The sequence below is a fragment of the Gekko japonicus genome, unplaced genomic scaffold, assembly GCF_001447785.1.
Source record: "Gekko japonicus isolate JY-2015 unplaced genomic scaffold, Gekko_japonicus_V1.1 scaffold597, whole genome shotgun sequence".
Classification (NCBI taxonomy): domain Eukaryota; kingdom Metazoa; phylum Chordata; class Lepidosauria; order Squamata; family Gekkonidae; genus Gekko; species Gekko japonicus.
Window position 1 is genome coordinate 847,840 of NW_015172023.1, and position 16,127 is coordinate 863,966.

At 42.9% G+C, this 16,127-nt stretch overlaps 1 protein-coding gene across 1 annotated transcript in view; it reads right to left on the reverse strand.

Annotated features, from left to right (window-relative positions):
- Positions 1 to 521: 521 nt before the first annotated feature.
- The window catches only part of BRINP3 (bone morphogenetic protein/retinoic acid inducible neural-specific 3), a 102,495-nt gene continuing 86,889 nt past the window's right edge, over positions 522 to 16,127 (reverse strand). Inside the window, exon 5 of the mRNA XM_015420521.1 lies at positions 522 to 1,869. Within this exon, the coding sequence (XP_015276007.1) occupies positions 764 to 1,869 (1,106 nt within the window). The 3' untranslated portion in view covers positions 522 to 763. The remainder of the gene's footprint in view (positions 1,870 to 16,127) is intronic.

The following is a 16,127-nucleotide window of genomic DNA, read 5'->3' on the forward strand; positions in this document are numbered from 1 at the left end:
TTCTACTACAATGATGGCAGATGTTTTTATTATATCCCATCAGAGATTAGTACACTACCTTTCTGTTTTTCCCTATAGTGTACAGTATAAAAATGTGTAATATGAATGATACAGCATGGTTCCTAAAAAAAAGAAAGAAAGGCTGGCCCCTTGTCAAACCTCTTTGATGAAGCTATCAATAAGGAATGTCACTTTAAATCTACACGAATGCCCAGAATGACCCCAAAACAAAACTTGAATCAAGTTGCTGGGTTTTTTAACCTTATCTATACTATATATCTTCCACTTTCCCTTCCTGGCCAAAGACAGCATGCAATATCAACAATATTATTCATTTTTAGAGAGGGGAAAAGAATGAATCCCACAGCATTTCTTTTTAATAACTGTTCAGCTACAAAATTTTATTGGTATCCTTTTATGTTCCCTCTAGAGGATGTAATGCACAAAAGCATTGCCACGGAACATATAAAATTACAAATGAAATTTATTGTAAAAAGTAGAATGTCTTCTAGACGGGTGTCAGTATTTATTTTCATTCATAAAACAGAACCAAAAAAAATTGCAGGTATAATATATTCATTTGTCAGCAAGTTCATGGGTGTAAATTGCCATCCAACGTTATTGACTGATATAAGACAGATATTGAAAAGACAATTTAAATTTACTCTTCCAAACATAAACTGTTCCACAAAAGCACTGTAAAAACTCCTTTCATGGTTTTTCTTTTTTAATTTTTTTTTTCTGTTGTGCTTCACACTTATGGTTAACTACATAATTTGGTTGTGTCGTAATCCACTGTGTTTGGCAATTTGGCATTGAAGGCCTGCAAAGCAGATTGAATTCTCACCACCTCACTGGTAGACAGCTTGAGTCTATGACGCAGCAGGCATGAGAAAAGGTCTAGACGACGTTGGCCAGGTGGAGAGAGTTTATTTACACGGTCCCGTATCTCTAGTAGCTGCAAGAGCGCAGAGTCCTGGGATCCCTGAGTATAGGGGTAGTCCAGCTGCAAAATCAAGTCCCGGATTGCTTCCGGATCAAAGTGCATGCTGTAGCCGAACACTTGGATGTTGTTGATTTTCATATAGCCCAGGTTCCGGGAGGGATCAATAAACTCCAGGGGTTCATAATAAATGCTCTCGTTGCCATTGGGACCATTTGACTTTATGCGACTCCTCAGGTAGATGTGTACCGTTTCAAAAAACGTCTTCCACTTGTTGCCTAGAGTCAGCGTCCAGTTATAACACTGAAGGGGTAAGTCCAGTTTAGTCCGCTCCCAGTCTGGGAAACTATTTTCATTGACAGGCATAAACCAACTCTCAGAGTGGCTGCCTCCAAAAGGGTTGACATAAACAGCCAGGACAGGCTCCAAGGTGCTGTTCTTAGTTAGGCAAATTTGAAGAGAGAGACCCAATATCATATGGACCAAGCTTGATTTGTACTTGTTACTCTTTAGGGTAAGGAGCATCCGTTTGCGCCAGGAAGGGTCAAACCAACTATTAAGACGCATGTCATTGCTGATGAAGATGGCATGGACCTCAATCCGGCGGTCTGTTTTCTGTAATAAATACTTCATCTCCAAATCCTGGAGATCAGTCTCAAACCCAATGTAGTGCTCTGTTGAGTCTGCCACTTCAGGCTTGCAGAGTCCTTGGCTCAGCATGTACCCAGTATTACAGGTCCCACAGCGGGTACGGTTATCAGGGGCACAAGTTAAGCAGGAGGAACCATCTCCTACGATGCACGGTAAAGAGCCAAGGCAGGCAACCTGGTCATTAGGGCATGTGCATGAGTGAGTCTCTTCAGAAAAGCTGCCCAGAAGGCCATTTTCATTGCAGTAGAGAAAGGCCTGGATGCGGTTAAGCCAATTGAAGATCTGTGAAGCAAACAAGAAATTGATGAATACCAAGGGAGATGAAAATCAAAGCAATACAACCAAACATTTTCAAAAATCACTTTGAAGGAACAATATAGCATCTGGCAGGATGGAGACATTTCCAGACACAGTAGAAGAATGGGGCATAGCTTGGGACATTCCTAATTCAAACCCAGTGCATACATTGGAAGTTCTTAGGCAAGTCACTGCCTCTTGCTTGTTGTCCACAGTAGTCCATAAGACGATTCACTAAATGATGATAGACTTCTGCCACTGGGAACTGAGGTAGAGCTGAAAATTACTCTCTGATGGAAAACACTGTAGTGGAAAGACAGGAATTGCTGGCTCAGAACCATGCAGATCCATGGCTGTTGAGCAGTACCGCTGCCCAGTGTGTGTGCAAGATTGGATGTAGGTGGCCCACAATGGTGCTACTAGTCATAAGAACATGAGGGAACAAGGCACAAGGCAAAGAGTTTATTCAGCTCTTACGGATCCCTACGCATTTTGCTATAAGCTTCGTCAGGGGATCTTCTGTAAAAGTTTCGAACTTAAGCCTCTGCTGCAAAAGTTTTTTAGCTTCTAGTTTTCTCCCATGCCTCTGCTGCCTTGCTGTGCCTTCCCAGTAACACCTTTGGATTCTTATCCCCTTCTTCTCTCAGCAAAGAAGCTTATTAGCCTCTGGTGAACCACCTCATAAAATATCACTGGTCTCAGTCCCATATACAAACAGGAAGAAAATACTACTATGAACCATACCTTACAAGTCTATTTTAAGGATTAACACTTTGAAACATTAACACTTTGAAAATCTACATGTTACTGTCACACCTGAATTAAGTAATGTTATGCATTTTTAGGTGTGACAAATTAGCACCATAATTGTTCATATACTGACACAACAACATCGTTTGCTTGATGCATCTTTCCCACTAATTTCTATCAGTAACTTCTGACATGAAAGTACCAGTCACAGGTCAACAGAACCCAGATTCCAGTTGTTCCACAAAACCAAACAAATACAAAAACAGTCTTTGGGGATGCCTCATCTCCCACTCTTCCCTTAAGGTATAATGTAACAGCACGCAAATTCATGGATGGCATATCCATCAATGGCTATCAGATAAATACAGCTAAATCAAACCTCCATGGATATAGCAGTGAAAGATCAATACTGTTATGACAGCCAGTGCAGTACAGTGGTTAGAGTGCTGGACTATGATCTGGGAGACCCAGATCGTCCCCACTCTGCCATGGATGCCCACTGGGTGACCTTGGCCCAGTCACACACACTCAGCCTAAGCTGTGAGGATAAAAGGAAGGTGTGGAGAACTATGTAAGGCACTTTGGGTCCCCACTGGGGAGAAAGGCAGGGTATAAAAGAAGTAATTGAATGAATGAATAAATAAATAGATAAACTTTCCCGCGCTATTGGCTAACTCTCCTAGAAGCATGTGCGAAGCCAGTCTCAGGATGTTGGAAAAAACCAACTTTGGTCTGATCCAACAAGCAATTCATATGTCCTTGTGGTCTCCTGGGACTGAATCTAAGACCTTGAGAGCTCCAAGACAAAAACATTTTAACTTTTTCAATCTCATTGAGCACCTTGATGCGTCACTGGCAGTCTCTTCTTCAAGCTGGATTGAAAGGCCAGCAAGTCTGGTGTTCTGTTTTTAACTTAGTTTGTTATTAATCAATTGGTGAAGCTGCCTTATACTGAATGAGACCCTTGGTCCATCAAGGTCTACTTAGATTGGCAGTGGCCCTCCAGGGTCTCAGGTGGAGATATTTCATGTCACGTATCACCTGAACCCTTTTAAGTGGAGACGCTGGGCACTGAACCAGTGACCTTTTGTATGCAAAGCAGAGGCTCTACCACTAAGCCAGTCCCCCCTAAATATTTATCATGGGCAAAACCAGGGGTCGTTTCATAGAAAAAGAGATAGGGAAACTCATTAGCATAACTCATTAGCATATGCCACACCCCCTGACATCACCGGAAGTGTGTCATTAGGCCACACACACCACCCCCAACGGTCCCGGCCGCCGCCGGCAGCCTTGCAGCTCCACTGCCAAGCCCCATGAGGGGCCCAGCGGTGGACCTGCAAGGCCGGCGGGAGTGCAAGGAAGCCCCGCGAAGGCCCTCCCTGGCCCCAGGCAGGCAGAGGTGGAGAGAGGCAGGGAGGAAGCAACTTACCCTCCCTCTTCTCCTGCCTCCTCCTGGCTGAATGAGGGCCGGAAGCGGGGCGGCCAGAAGCAGAAGGCGGGGCTTTGTCATGTGCCCTGCCCCCATACCTCACCCGGGGGAACTGCGATCCCCCGCGATCCCCCCCAAAATGACCTCTGGGCAAAACACATGCCATTCAGGAGGGGACAATTGTTCATTTGAGGTTACAGTCACGTGCCTCCTAAACTGGTGCATCAATCTTTCATTCTGTTATACAAGCCCAGCTGCTATGATTTGCAAGTCATCAGTCTGACAAGGAACCAACCTTTTGTTTCCCCTGGAATAGTAAGAAGTACTGATGTTGTCCCAGTCATAATTTTCTGAATGGACTGTAAGCACAATGTTCCTATTGTTGACTAGATGAATATTCTCTGCAGCTTTTTTTACCATGTGCAAAACAGATTAATTAAGATATTCTTTTATGTTTGTGCCATCTCATTTCTCCCTTTCAGGTCCAAAATCAGCCAACAATTGGAGCTTACAATGGAATCTGGAAACCGGATTGGATGAGCAGAGTTTCCAGGAAAACAGACAAAGCAGAAATGACAAGACTCTAAAAATGGTGCAGAGAAACAACAGTCTTCATTGCTTTTTGCATTTTCCAGATGCTCTTCCCCATCCTAGAGAAGCATGGATTGAAGCACAGATTTTGGCAGGGGTTAGGCTAGATTCTATTTAATATTGATGAGGAGTTTTGCATACTCTTATGTAGTACAAAACCTGCCGTGATGCAGAAAATACACGAGGCCAAATTGCACTTGATTTAACAGACAAGCAAGTCAGCATTTAATGGCTGACACCCCTCTAAACTATAAAGAGGATCTTAACAGTGAAATCAAAGAATGACAAAAAAACAGCCTCTGAGAAAAATCAAAAACATTAAACCCAATTCAGACATTTATTTGTGAGGCAGTGACAGTGTATGCAGCTTCTGCAACTCCATTTTGGTTTTCTGCTAATGCCTGACCTCTAGTTGCCTGGGAGGACGGCCGGCAGGCTGCTCCTAAGAGAACATTTCTACCTATTTTCATTAGTACTTTTCTGAGTTCTTATCTAAGAAAACTGACTTGTTTTTTTCAGCTACTAGGTACCAGTTGCAAGATATGGCTTGGCTTTTCTCAGCGTTTAGGAATGCAGCTTTGATTGATGATATTCTTGATTTGTAGCCAGCAATTAGGATATAAAATGTTTAGTTTTAGCTATGTATCTCATCTTAGGTTTGGCTAGCTTCACTGATTACAATCCCTTTGTAAGTATACCTGGACCTTGACTATTGTTTTCCTGGGATTGCTGTGAACCTTGGGGCTTCTTGTCAGGGCTCCAAACAGATTGCGAAGATGGGTATTCATGCCCCTCAGCTACTCACGGACCTCAAGCAATGTCTGATGTCAGCATACCACTCAGAGTCTCATATATAATTCCTGTCTACTGAGGTGGGAAAATTGTGCTAAATCAGATTACCATATTCATGGACTCCCACACGCAGTGCCTTTGTCACACATTACATGAAGTGCACAGTTGTTGTCTACACAAATTCACAAGGCTACTGATCTTTGGGCCATCTAGCCTAGTATTGTCTATCTTGACTGACTGTAGTTCTCCAGGGTCTAATAAAGGGGTCTTTCAAACCACCTACTGTCAGGTCCCTCAACTGGAGATGCTAGCATTTGATACTTATCCACATCTGAACTAGGGCATAGGTAGATCAATCCCTCCTGTTCAATTCCTAGATGGTTTGTTTTGGTACTATGTAATATTTATTGAGGGCAAAGTATGATTTACACATTCAGCAACACTTTATACAAGAGGAAATGTTGAAAAATTAATGTAGATTTATGTTGTATGCCTTTTGATTTGAAATCCTGTTTAAGTACAAGTGTTTAAGTATAAGTGCACCTGGACAGGTTCAAATCTCCACTCAGCCATGAAGCTCATAAGTCGGTTTAAGTGCAATTGTTTTAAGTACAAGTGCACCTGGACAGCTGTTTAAATACAAGTGTACCTGAACAGGTTTGAATCTCCACTCAACCATGAAGCTCATATATCCAGCCCTTCCCTCTCAGCCTAAATTGCTTCTTGGAGTGGGTGTGAGGATAAAATGAGCAGAGGGGACTACATACATTGCCCAGAGCACCTGGGACAAAGGGTGAAATAAAACATAGATGGATACTGGTGCTTCCTATTTATAAAAGCAGGGTAAAAATGAAGTGGAACAGGGACAGAGAAACGCAAAATGTCACACAATTTTCCTTACTTGATATTAAAAGAGAGAAAGCGGAAAGATATATTAACCTGTTTATATGCTGTTGAGAACAATTTCAAGAGTAAGAGAGGTAGGCATTAAAACTAACACCAAAAGTACAAAGAGATAAAGAAGCGGAGGTGTATGTGTGTACAGATGTCTTGAGCAACCTCATTTGTTATAAGCTCCCTCCTGCCTCTTTCTTCAAGAAGCTCACAGTTGTTCTTTAAATCCAGTTACATGGATTGTGCCAACAACCTACAAAGTGCTGCCAGTCTCAGGGGATAAGGCATTCTCTTCCCTATTCTTGGCACTGCCAACTCTGACCTGAGAAATTTCTGGAGATTTGGGGACAGTCTCTGTGGAAGAGGGAATTTGGGAAGTGATTTCACCTAGAATATTTGGTATATTTGGTAGAATTTGCCCTCTAGAGCTGCCATTTTCTTCGAGGCAACTGATTTCTATAGTCTGGAGATCAGTTATAATTCCAGGAGAATTCTAGGCCCATCTGGAGGTTGGCAAGCCTGCCTGTTTTAGAGCAATTGCTCCCCTCCCTTTTCTTTCCATTTATAACCAGGATCATTACATATTTAAAAAAGCTAATCAGATCCCTTCTAACCGTGGCTCACATGTTCACTTCAAATCTTGTTTTATAAACAAACCCTGGTTATAGTACACCCAGTGTGTCAATGCACACATGTAAAGTGGAACCCTGGGGAAGGATAAAGGGTGGGGGGGGAATTGCCCTGGAGAGATGATGAGGAATGGTGGTGGAGTGTGCATGACCCATTTGTGAACATCAGTTTCAACAATGCAGCATTACACTTGCATCAGTAGCCATGCCTTTGTCACACATTACATGAAGTGCACAGTTGTTGTCTACACAAATTCACAAGGCTACTGATCTTTGGGCCATCTAGCCTAGTATTGTCTATCTTGACTGACTGTAGTTCTCCAGGGTCTAATAAAGGGGTCTTTCAAACCACCTACTGTCAGGTCCCTCAACTGGAGATGCTAGCATTTGATACTTATCCACATCTGAACTAGGGCATAGGTAGATCAATCCCTCCTGTTCAAATCCTAGATGGTTTGTTTTGGTACTATGTAATATTTATTGAGGGCAAAGTATGATTTACACATTCAGCAACACTTTATACAAGAGGAAATGTTGAAAAATTAATGTAGATTTATGTTGTATGCCTTTTGATTTGAAATCCTGTTTAAGTACAAGTGTTTAAGTATAAGTGCACCTGGACAGGTTCAAATCTCCACTCAGCCATGAAGCTCATAAGTCGGTTTAAGTGCAATTGTTTTAAGTACAAGTGCACCTGGACAGCTGTTTAAATACAAGTGTACCTGAACAGGTTTGAATCTCCACTCAACCATGAAGCTCATATATCCAGCCCTTCCCTCTCAGCCTAAATTGCTTCTTGCAGTGGGTGTGAGGATAAAATGAGCAGAGGGGACTACATACATTGCCCAGAGCACCTGGGACAAAGGGTGAAATAAAACATAGATGGATACTGGTGCTTCCTATTTATAAAAGCAGGGTAAAAATGAAGTGGAACAGGGACAGAGAAACGCAAAATGTCACACAATTTTCCTTACTTGATATTAAAAGAGAGAAAGCGGAAAGATATATTAACCTGTTTATATGCTGTTGAGAACAATTTCAAGAGTAAGAGAGGTAGGCATTAAAACTAACACCAAAAGTACAAAGAGATAAAGAAGCGGAGGTGTATGTGTGTACAGATGTCTTGAGCAACCTCATTTGTTATAAGCTCCCTCCTGCCTCTTTCTTCAAGAAGCTCACAGTTGTTCTTTAAATCCAGTTACATGGATTGTGCCAACAACCTACAAAGTGCTGCCAGTCTCAGGGGATAAGGCATTCTCTTCCCTATTCTTGGCACTGCCAACTCTGACCTGAGAAATTTCTGGAGATTTGGGGACAGTCTCTGTGGAAGAGGGAATTTGGGAAGTGATTTCACCTAGAATATTTGGTATATTTGGTAGAATTTGCCCTCTAGAGCTGCCATTTTCTTCGAGGCAACTGATTTCTATAGTCTGGAGATCAGTTATAATTCCAGGAGAATTCTAGGCCCATCTGGAGGTTGGCAAGCCTGCCTGTTTTAGAGCAATTGCTCCCCTCCCTTTTCTTTCCATTTATAACCAGGATCATTACATATTTAAAAAAGCTAATCAGATCCCTTCTAACCGTGGCTCACATGTTCACTTCAAATCTTGTTTTATAAACAAACCCTGGTTATAGTACACCCAGTGTGTCAATGCACACATGTAAAGTGGAACCCTGGGGAAGGATAAAGGGTGGGGGGGGAATTGCCCTGGAGAGATGATGAGGAATGGTGGTGGAGTGTGCATGACCCATTTGTGAACATCAGTTTCAACAATGCAGCATTACACTTGCATCAGCTCTATACACTGCATCCTCCATGGAGATGGGCTATTGCAATATTTCTACTTTCCATCAGTGATGTCAGCCATTGTTCACTGTGTGATATGGATCCCACACATCGTGAGTTTCCCTTTTCAGCATCTCTCACTGGTATTCTTTTGCCTGGTTGCTTCAGAAAGCATTCCATGTAGAAAAAGTCACCCAAATTGCTTTTCTACCATATACTTCAGGACATTTAGTGACACCCTGGATATTGATCTCCTGGACTCGGTTAAATATGAAATCCATTAAAAAACATGGAAAAATAATGCTTCATGGTCACTCCTTTCCCTCATCAAATATGATTGTGTACATTCAAACTCAGTGGCAATTTTAACAAAACAGTATCAAAACAGCCAACACCTAGAATGATGCTTGACCTGTTGCTAAGCCATAGACAGCTAAACGTTACTTGTTCAAGCTTGGGGTGTGAGAGACTTTATAGGATGGGCACAGGTCTTAGCCCCTAGAATTGCAAAGCATTCCTTTAGTCTTTAAGGTGCCACTGAACTCCTGTGTAATTTTAATGCAGTATTGTAACTGGAGATGGAGAAGAACATATCAGAACTGGCCTTCCCTTCTAACAATAAGTGGCAGTAGCTTTGTTTATTAAATTGCAAATTATCCCTCAACAATGTGTATATGTGAAATTCTGGGGATATGCAAACTCATGTAAATACAATTACTTTCATTGATTAAAAGACAGATGAACAAAAATTCTTTAGATAGAAGACACCACTAGCTAAAAGTAAACAAACATTTTTCTTCATCACTAATGCTATTGACAATCCCTGGAAAATGTCCCCAGTCGGCTTCCACAGACCTTCAGCTCCCCAGTCCATAACAAAACACCTGCCTTAATTAGCCTGTGACCTTCATGTTATTATCTTGTGTTGATCTTCTGCCCCTTATCTGAGGTCTGGCAGAGTGATAACGCCTTATGCTTCCCCTAGATCTCAGAGCAAAAAAAAAAGACACTTTAACCTTTAAAAAGGTAGTTTTCATTATTTTTAATTAAGCTCATCAAACTTAAGTACCATATCAGTCAGATAAGGAGCAGCTGTTTGTGAAGCTATCATGGTGTGCTCTTATCTTCTTAACAACAGATTTGCCCTCCTTGGTTACTTATTGATTAAACAAAGTCACATACAATTTGTGAGCCTCCTGGAAAGTTCATCACTTCTCCTTCTGGGGGATTTGGCATTTAACAACAAACACCTCTACTGGAATGCTCAAGATGCAAATGTTCTTCCTTAAAATGCATTTAAAACTATGTGCATAAAAGACACAGAAGATATGCCTTTCACTATCATATGTGGGCTGTGGACACTGCGACCAAAGAGCCCTTCCAATTTCATAGAAGCTGGTATAGTGGACCTCCCAAAAAAACAAACAACTATGTGGTAATGTAATTGCAGGAGTCCACAGTGCATGTCTGTGTTGCTCCTCCTAGAAGTCAAGGCACTGCTCACTTGTAAAGAACCTATACTTTGCCGGTATAATCTTGGATTTCTGAATTTACAGAGTTGCAAGTGAAAAGGCTGTGTTGCACTGTCTTCCAAGATCACAATGGTCACTTGGAGTTAAATATTTGTTGTTGTTGTCCAGTTGCACAGTCAAGTCCGGCTCTTTGCGACCCATTGGCCACATCATGCCAGGCCCTCCTGTCTTCCACCATCCTCCGGAGTATTTTAAACCCACTCTAATAATCAGGTTTAAGCACACTTAACTCTGTTGTTGCCCTCACCTGGATGGACAAGGCTAGCCTGATCTCATCAGATTTGGAAGCTAAGCAGAGTTGGCCCTGGTTCATTTCTGGATGGTAGACCACCAAGGAATCACAGAGTTACTTTGCAGAGGAAGGCACTGGCACTTCTGTTCATCTCTTGCCTTAAAAACCCTACAGGGTTGCCAGAAGTCAGCTGTAACTCGATGGAACTTTACACACATCCACAACTCTGTTGTTGGGTTAGGGTTATTTCTACATATTCTGCTTTTAAGAACTTGGTTTACTGAAATGCTACTGTAGTGTCATTTTGCATATAATCCAGTAGGTTCCTGGAAAATTTCCACAATGGAAGAGGGAAGCAATTTTAGTGCATTCCTCCTTTTTGTGGCAGACCTCTGATTTTCCACTCAAACTATCCCAGAGAAGTCCTGTCCCTTGGAAGCAGCAGTGGGGGGGGGGGGACTTGGTGCCACAGTGGGAAGGAGGAGATGATTTGTTCCATTGTTTTTTTTCCCCCATTGGAATCTAACCTACCAGGATGAGAGTCAGTATGGTACATGAGCTGAAGAATGGATAACTAACAGCATGACCCTAGTTGAGTAACTATTTCTCAGCATAATCTGAGATGGGGATTTTACTCTAGGCTCTTTGAGAGATCTGCATTGCCATGATGGGCCAGAAGCCTGGATTCACCATATGGGAGTGCATTCAATGTCTTTCTATACCCACTAAACCTCAAGACATACATGAATCCCCACGATCACCCTCACTCCGCAGTCCGAAATGAAAAACTATTTTACATTGCTCAGCACACATACTGACCTGCCACAGAGTACATTAATTCTGTCTGTTCCATAAATGCATTTGTAAACACTGCAATGGGACATTTCCTCCTATTGCCATCCAAAATTCCCACGAAATGCTACTCCTGGGGAACACCCGGGGAAGAGCTGGAGGACTGCAGAGGGAAGGCAGAATTGGAGAAAATCCCCCTTCTCTTCCACAGAAGTCAACTGTGGGATGCAACACCATATCTGATGTATATCAGGGGTGGATTGGCCCTTTAACTTACCAGGTCTGGTAACTGTGAGTTGTAGAGAGCTGCTTGCATCCCAGACCAAGCTGTACTGCACTCCAGTGTTGCTAGCCACTCCACAGGAGCTGCTCACCTCAGACCTGACAAGTGGTGATAGCGACTGGCAAAAGCTCAGCCATGGTTTTCTCCTACCCTTGGCTTCCACATGGCCACTAGTGGCAACCAGGGACATAAGTATGCACATCATCTCCTCCCATAGTGCCAATGTCCTGATCTGATCTGAATATGGAAGGAGGCAATAAGTGAGCTACAAACAGAAGGAAAGGGCAATTGTGACAGAGTTCAGGAAATGCTGTTGACTTCACAAACTATCACTAGTTTTTGCAAGGGAAAATTCACATAAAATTGTGCAGATGCAGTCATTTTCAAACCATTCTGGTTTTAGTAGGAATACATGATTGCTGTAAGTAAGGATTTAATCTTCTAGGAGCTGTATTTGAAGCAAATACATAGCCATTCACATTTCCCAATGAACCTAGATAATAAAAGACTCATTTTTAGTCAGGTGCCATGCACATCTCTTACACATAAACCATTACATAGCTTTTCGGAACTTGACTTCATTTTATTTTCAAAGAAATTAATTTTTATATCCTAACCTGCGGTGCATACTGAACACAATAGACAAAACCTGCTCTAGTTTGCTCATTCTGAACTTTAAATCTTAACATATTTATCCTACTGATATTAACAGAATTTATTTATAGTTTTTAGTTCAACCCATTCCTAAAACTTGGCTCAGAAACATTTAAAGTTATTCCATATATTCAGGGTGTTTTTTAAAAAAACACACCAACCATCATCATCATCATGATCATAAACAACAACAAAAAACCATAAGGCTTTTTGTCACCAGGGGCCTAGTCATGTTAATTATCAACACCACTTCTCTCATCCCTCTATTGAACTTAGAGCTGCTACCACTTGCTTTCTCACACCTCTTTCCCCCAGAAAAACAGAAAGCAAGCAGCAACTGGCAGCATTTGAGAAGATGATGCCCATTGGCGGAGAATGCTTCAACTGCGGTTGCCAAACAGTGGGAGACTGGGAGGGGGCAGGGATGTGCAGAGCAGTCATCAGCAACAGCATGACATCACTATCAAGGAAAACCTGGAAGTGAGGTCATTCCTCTCTAGGAATCACTCTATGGTAAAACTACATTCACTGATTCCTAGAGAGGATGAGTTTTTCCCAGAAGTGACATCAGTCCTGTCTAGTAATCACCAGATACTTTCCATTAAGTATCTAGACCTCATAGAGAGGTGTGGCTTCTGGATTTTCCCAATGACCATCTGTGAGGCCTACATACAATCATTGGTAACAGCAGCTAAAACATCTGGACATGTGTTAGGAGATCAAGAAAAAGTGTTATTTAATTACTGCATTACCATCATATGAACACTATTTGGATTTTCTGCCTCAGGTACTAAAAATCTAGGACCATCAGTGCTACTTTTAGGAAATTGTGCATTAGTTTGACTAATTTGTAAGGGTTGGAAATGAATGCATTACCGCAGAAAAGGGATCCAATACTGCAATCAATAAATCAATTACAATGCCTCAAAATGGCAGCTTTTCACTTGAAAATGAATATATTACATGTCCGGAGTTGGGCAGCAGTGGCTGGCAGAGAGCTGGAGTGCCTAGGGAGCTGTTGGGGCTCCCCCCTGGCACTGCAAGCTGCCTCAATGCTTGGAACTTATCCAGGAGGAGTGAGGTGTCCGGCAGCCATGGCAGCAGTGTCCCAGGCTGTGACAAGAGGAGAGGAGCCAGGAGGGAATCCATGGAATGTAGCAACCATTGCCCAGACTGCCACATGCCTGGAGGAGCAGGCCAAGGAGCCACAAGCTGCAGTGGCAAAGGCACGGGCCACTGTGAAACTGGAAACATGAGCAGGGATCCAGACAACCATGCAACAGAAGCACAGGGCAGCAACAAGCCTCAGTGTCTCTGTGTACATGAGGCCTAAGGGGGAAAGGACTTCAGAACCAGGGATTTCTAGGAGAGTGCCTGCATCAGGCAACACCGCCAGCCCCTCATCGGAACAACCTGCAGCCCCAGACTGAGGCAGCAGGGCAAAGGTGACCCAGGTGGTGGATGATTGGAAGGGAAGGGCTTGGGGAACAGAGAGCCAATGAGAAAGGAGCCTTGGGTAATGGCAAGGAAGGTGGCCAGTGGTTGCCTGCAGCCCAGAGAAGATGGGGCTGGAAATGGAAGGAATGGGAGGGGTGGAACCAGCAGCTGGAGTATAAAAGGAGATCCCATGGAACAAGCCAGGGAGGAAGAAAAGACTGGCAACCCAAGGTTGTGAGAGAATCACATTCAGTTGGGAGGAGGAGAAGGAGGGGGAGGAGGAACAAAGTGATGCAAACCCCCCCCCCCCCGATTCTGAGACCTGGGGAACTTCCTAGGGTTGCCAAGTATAGCTTACCTCTGCAGCGGGGGATTCCTGGGTGGATCCCGGAGCGCGTGCGCACGCCGTACACACGTCACCAGGAAGTGACATTATGATGCCGGGCACGCTGGGGGTGGGGCCACGACCATTCGAGGGGAAACCATAGAGTGACGTGCACGCCGGGGTGAGGTTTCCCCCGGGGCCCGATTCTGCGGCGGTGGAAATCGGGCCTCCAAAGCGGGGGGTTACCCGCCCCCCGCCCCCACTTGGCAGCCCTAGAACTTCCTGCCAAACAGTTGGCAAGATGGTGGAGCACAGAGCATCCCAGGGTGAGCAGACAAGGCCTCACATTACATTTGACAATCATTTTTGGGAAAAAAAAGTTGAATGATTCTACTTTCCTGTATGAAGGATAAGCTCTATTTATGGCCACTTGTTTATATTGACTAATACTATAGAGGGTAAAACTTAACTGGTCCCTCAAAGCTGCATTAATAAGATTTTGCTTTTACTTAGCACATTTTATAGACTGTATTTGTAACCTTTAAAAAAGGCAACCCATGAACCCCTTTTAAATTTCTCCTCAGTGGGAACCAACAAACAGCTCTTGAAAGGATTAAATGAATGTATCTGCTTTTCATAGTGATTTCTTAAAAGCTACCATTAATAATAGGGAAATGGATTTAGGAAGTCAACATTTGCTGCTTTGAAAAAAAAAATCCATTAAAGAATATGTTGTTCTGACAAGTGAAAATATGGAAACAACGTTTCAGAATTTTCTCTGGCAGATACTTATGTGTTGAGTAGGGGGAGCCCCCCCCCTCAACAATTGTATGCATTTCAGCAAAGTTACTTTTAATGGTGCTTGAGTACTTGTGTTGATAAACTGCCGTCAGAACCTTAGCGGAAAAGAACATCCCTGAATATGATCTTTTTTCTTTCTTTCTTTCTTTCTTTTTCTTTTTTTGCTATTCTGATGATTTATCCTTTACATTAAAATTTTCAGATAAGGAATCCTTAGTTGTGAAGATAACAAGCCAGTGGAATCCTGCCCACCAGCACTGTTTAAGGCAAACCCACGTCTCTAAGGAGATCCAGGATTAAGCATTTCCATATAAAAGTCCTAAGATCTCTTTGGGACGTGATACCAAAGCATGTAAGGAATCAAGCACAGTACCCTCTGTTCTGATTTGCTGTGGCTGTTCATGGTCTTTTTGTAGCCATAATGACTATGCTCCTTTAACTACATAAACCATGGATTGAGCCTACAACCTCACACATGTAAGTATAACAATTTAAAATCTCTCAGTTCTGTATATCACCACTTACACCTTTGCAATGCATAGTGTGAGGTGATGGGATCTGATGGGTAACATCTCTCTGTACAAATCTGGTGCGGGTGAGGAAAAGCAAAGGTTTGGCCTGTGGCCATGCTGAGTTTGGAGCCAGGATGAGTTTCTCAAACACTGGCAAAACCAATGGTGCAGCCTCTTGGGGAACCTTCAGAATGGGAGAAATTCATTTTTCTTTTTTTTCTTTTTTGCAGAGATCAGATTGTAATTAGAAAACCCTCATTTAACCCATGCATCTTATCTGGTGGCTTCATTTCAAGGTAGTGGGCTAATTGGCTTTTGCGGGTGGTGTGTGGATAAGGCCGGAAGTCCAGATAAATGCAAACAATCACCGAAGACAGCTAACAGTTTGGCGTAGTGGTTAGGAGAGTGGACTCTAATCTGGGAGAACTGGGTTTGGTTCCCCACTTCTCCACAAGCAGCTGCTGGTGTGACCTTGGGCCAGTCACAAGTTCTTTCAGAGCTGTTCTCTCAAGGGAAGTTCTTGAGAGAGCTCTCTCAGCCCCACCTATCTCACAGGGTGTCTTTTGTGGGGAAGGGAACAGAGATTGTAAGCCACTCTGAGACTCCTCCAGGTAGTGGTGGAGTATAAATCCAATCTCCTCCTCCTCCTCCTCCTCCTCCTCCTCTTCTTCTAACATTTTTAGGCTGAACTCAAATCAAGCATGAAGCTCTGGAATACAATGCCAATTCAGAACACAACATTAAAATGTAACTCCAAGGGTGGTGGTGGTTGTTGTTTGACATCTTCACTTTGT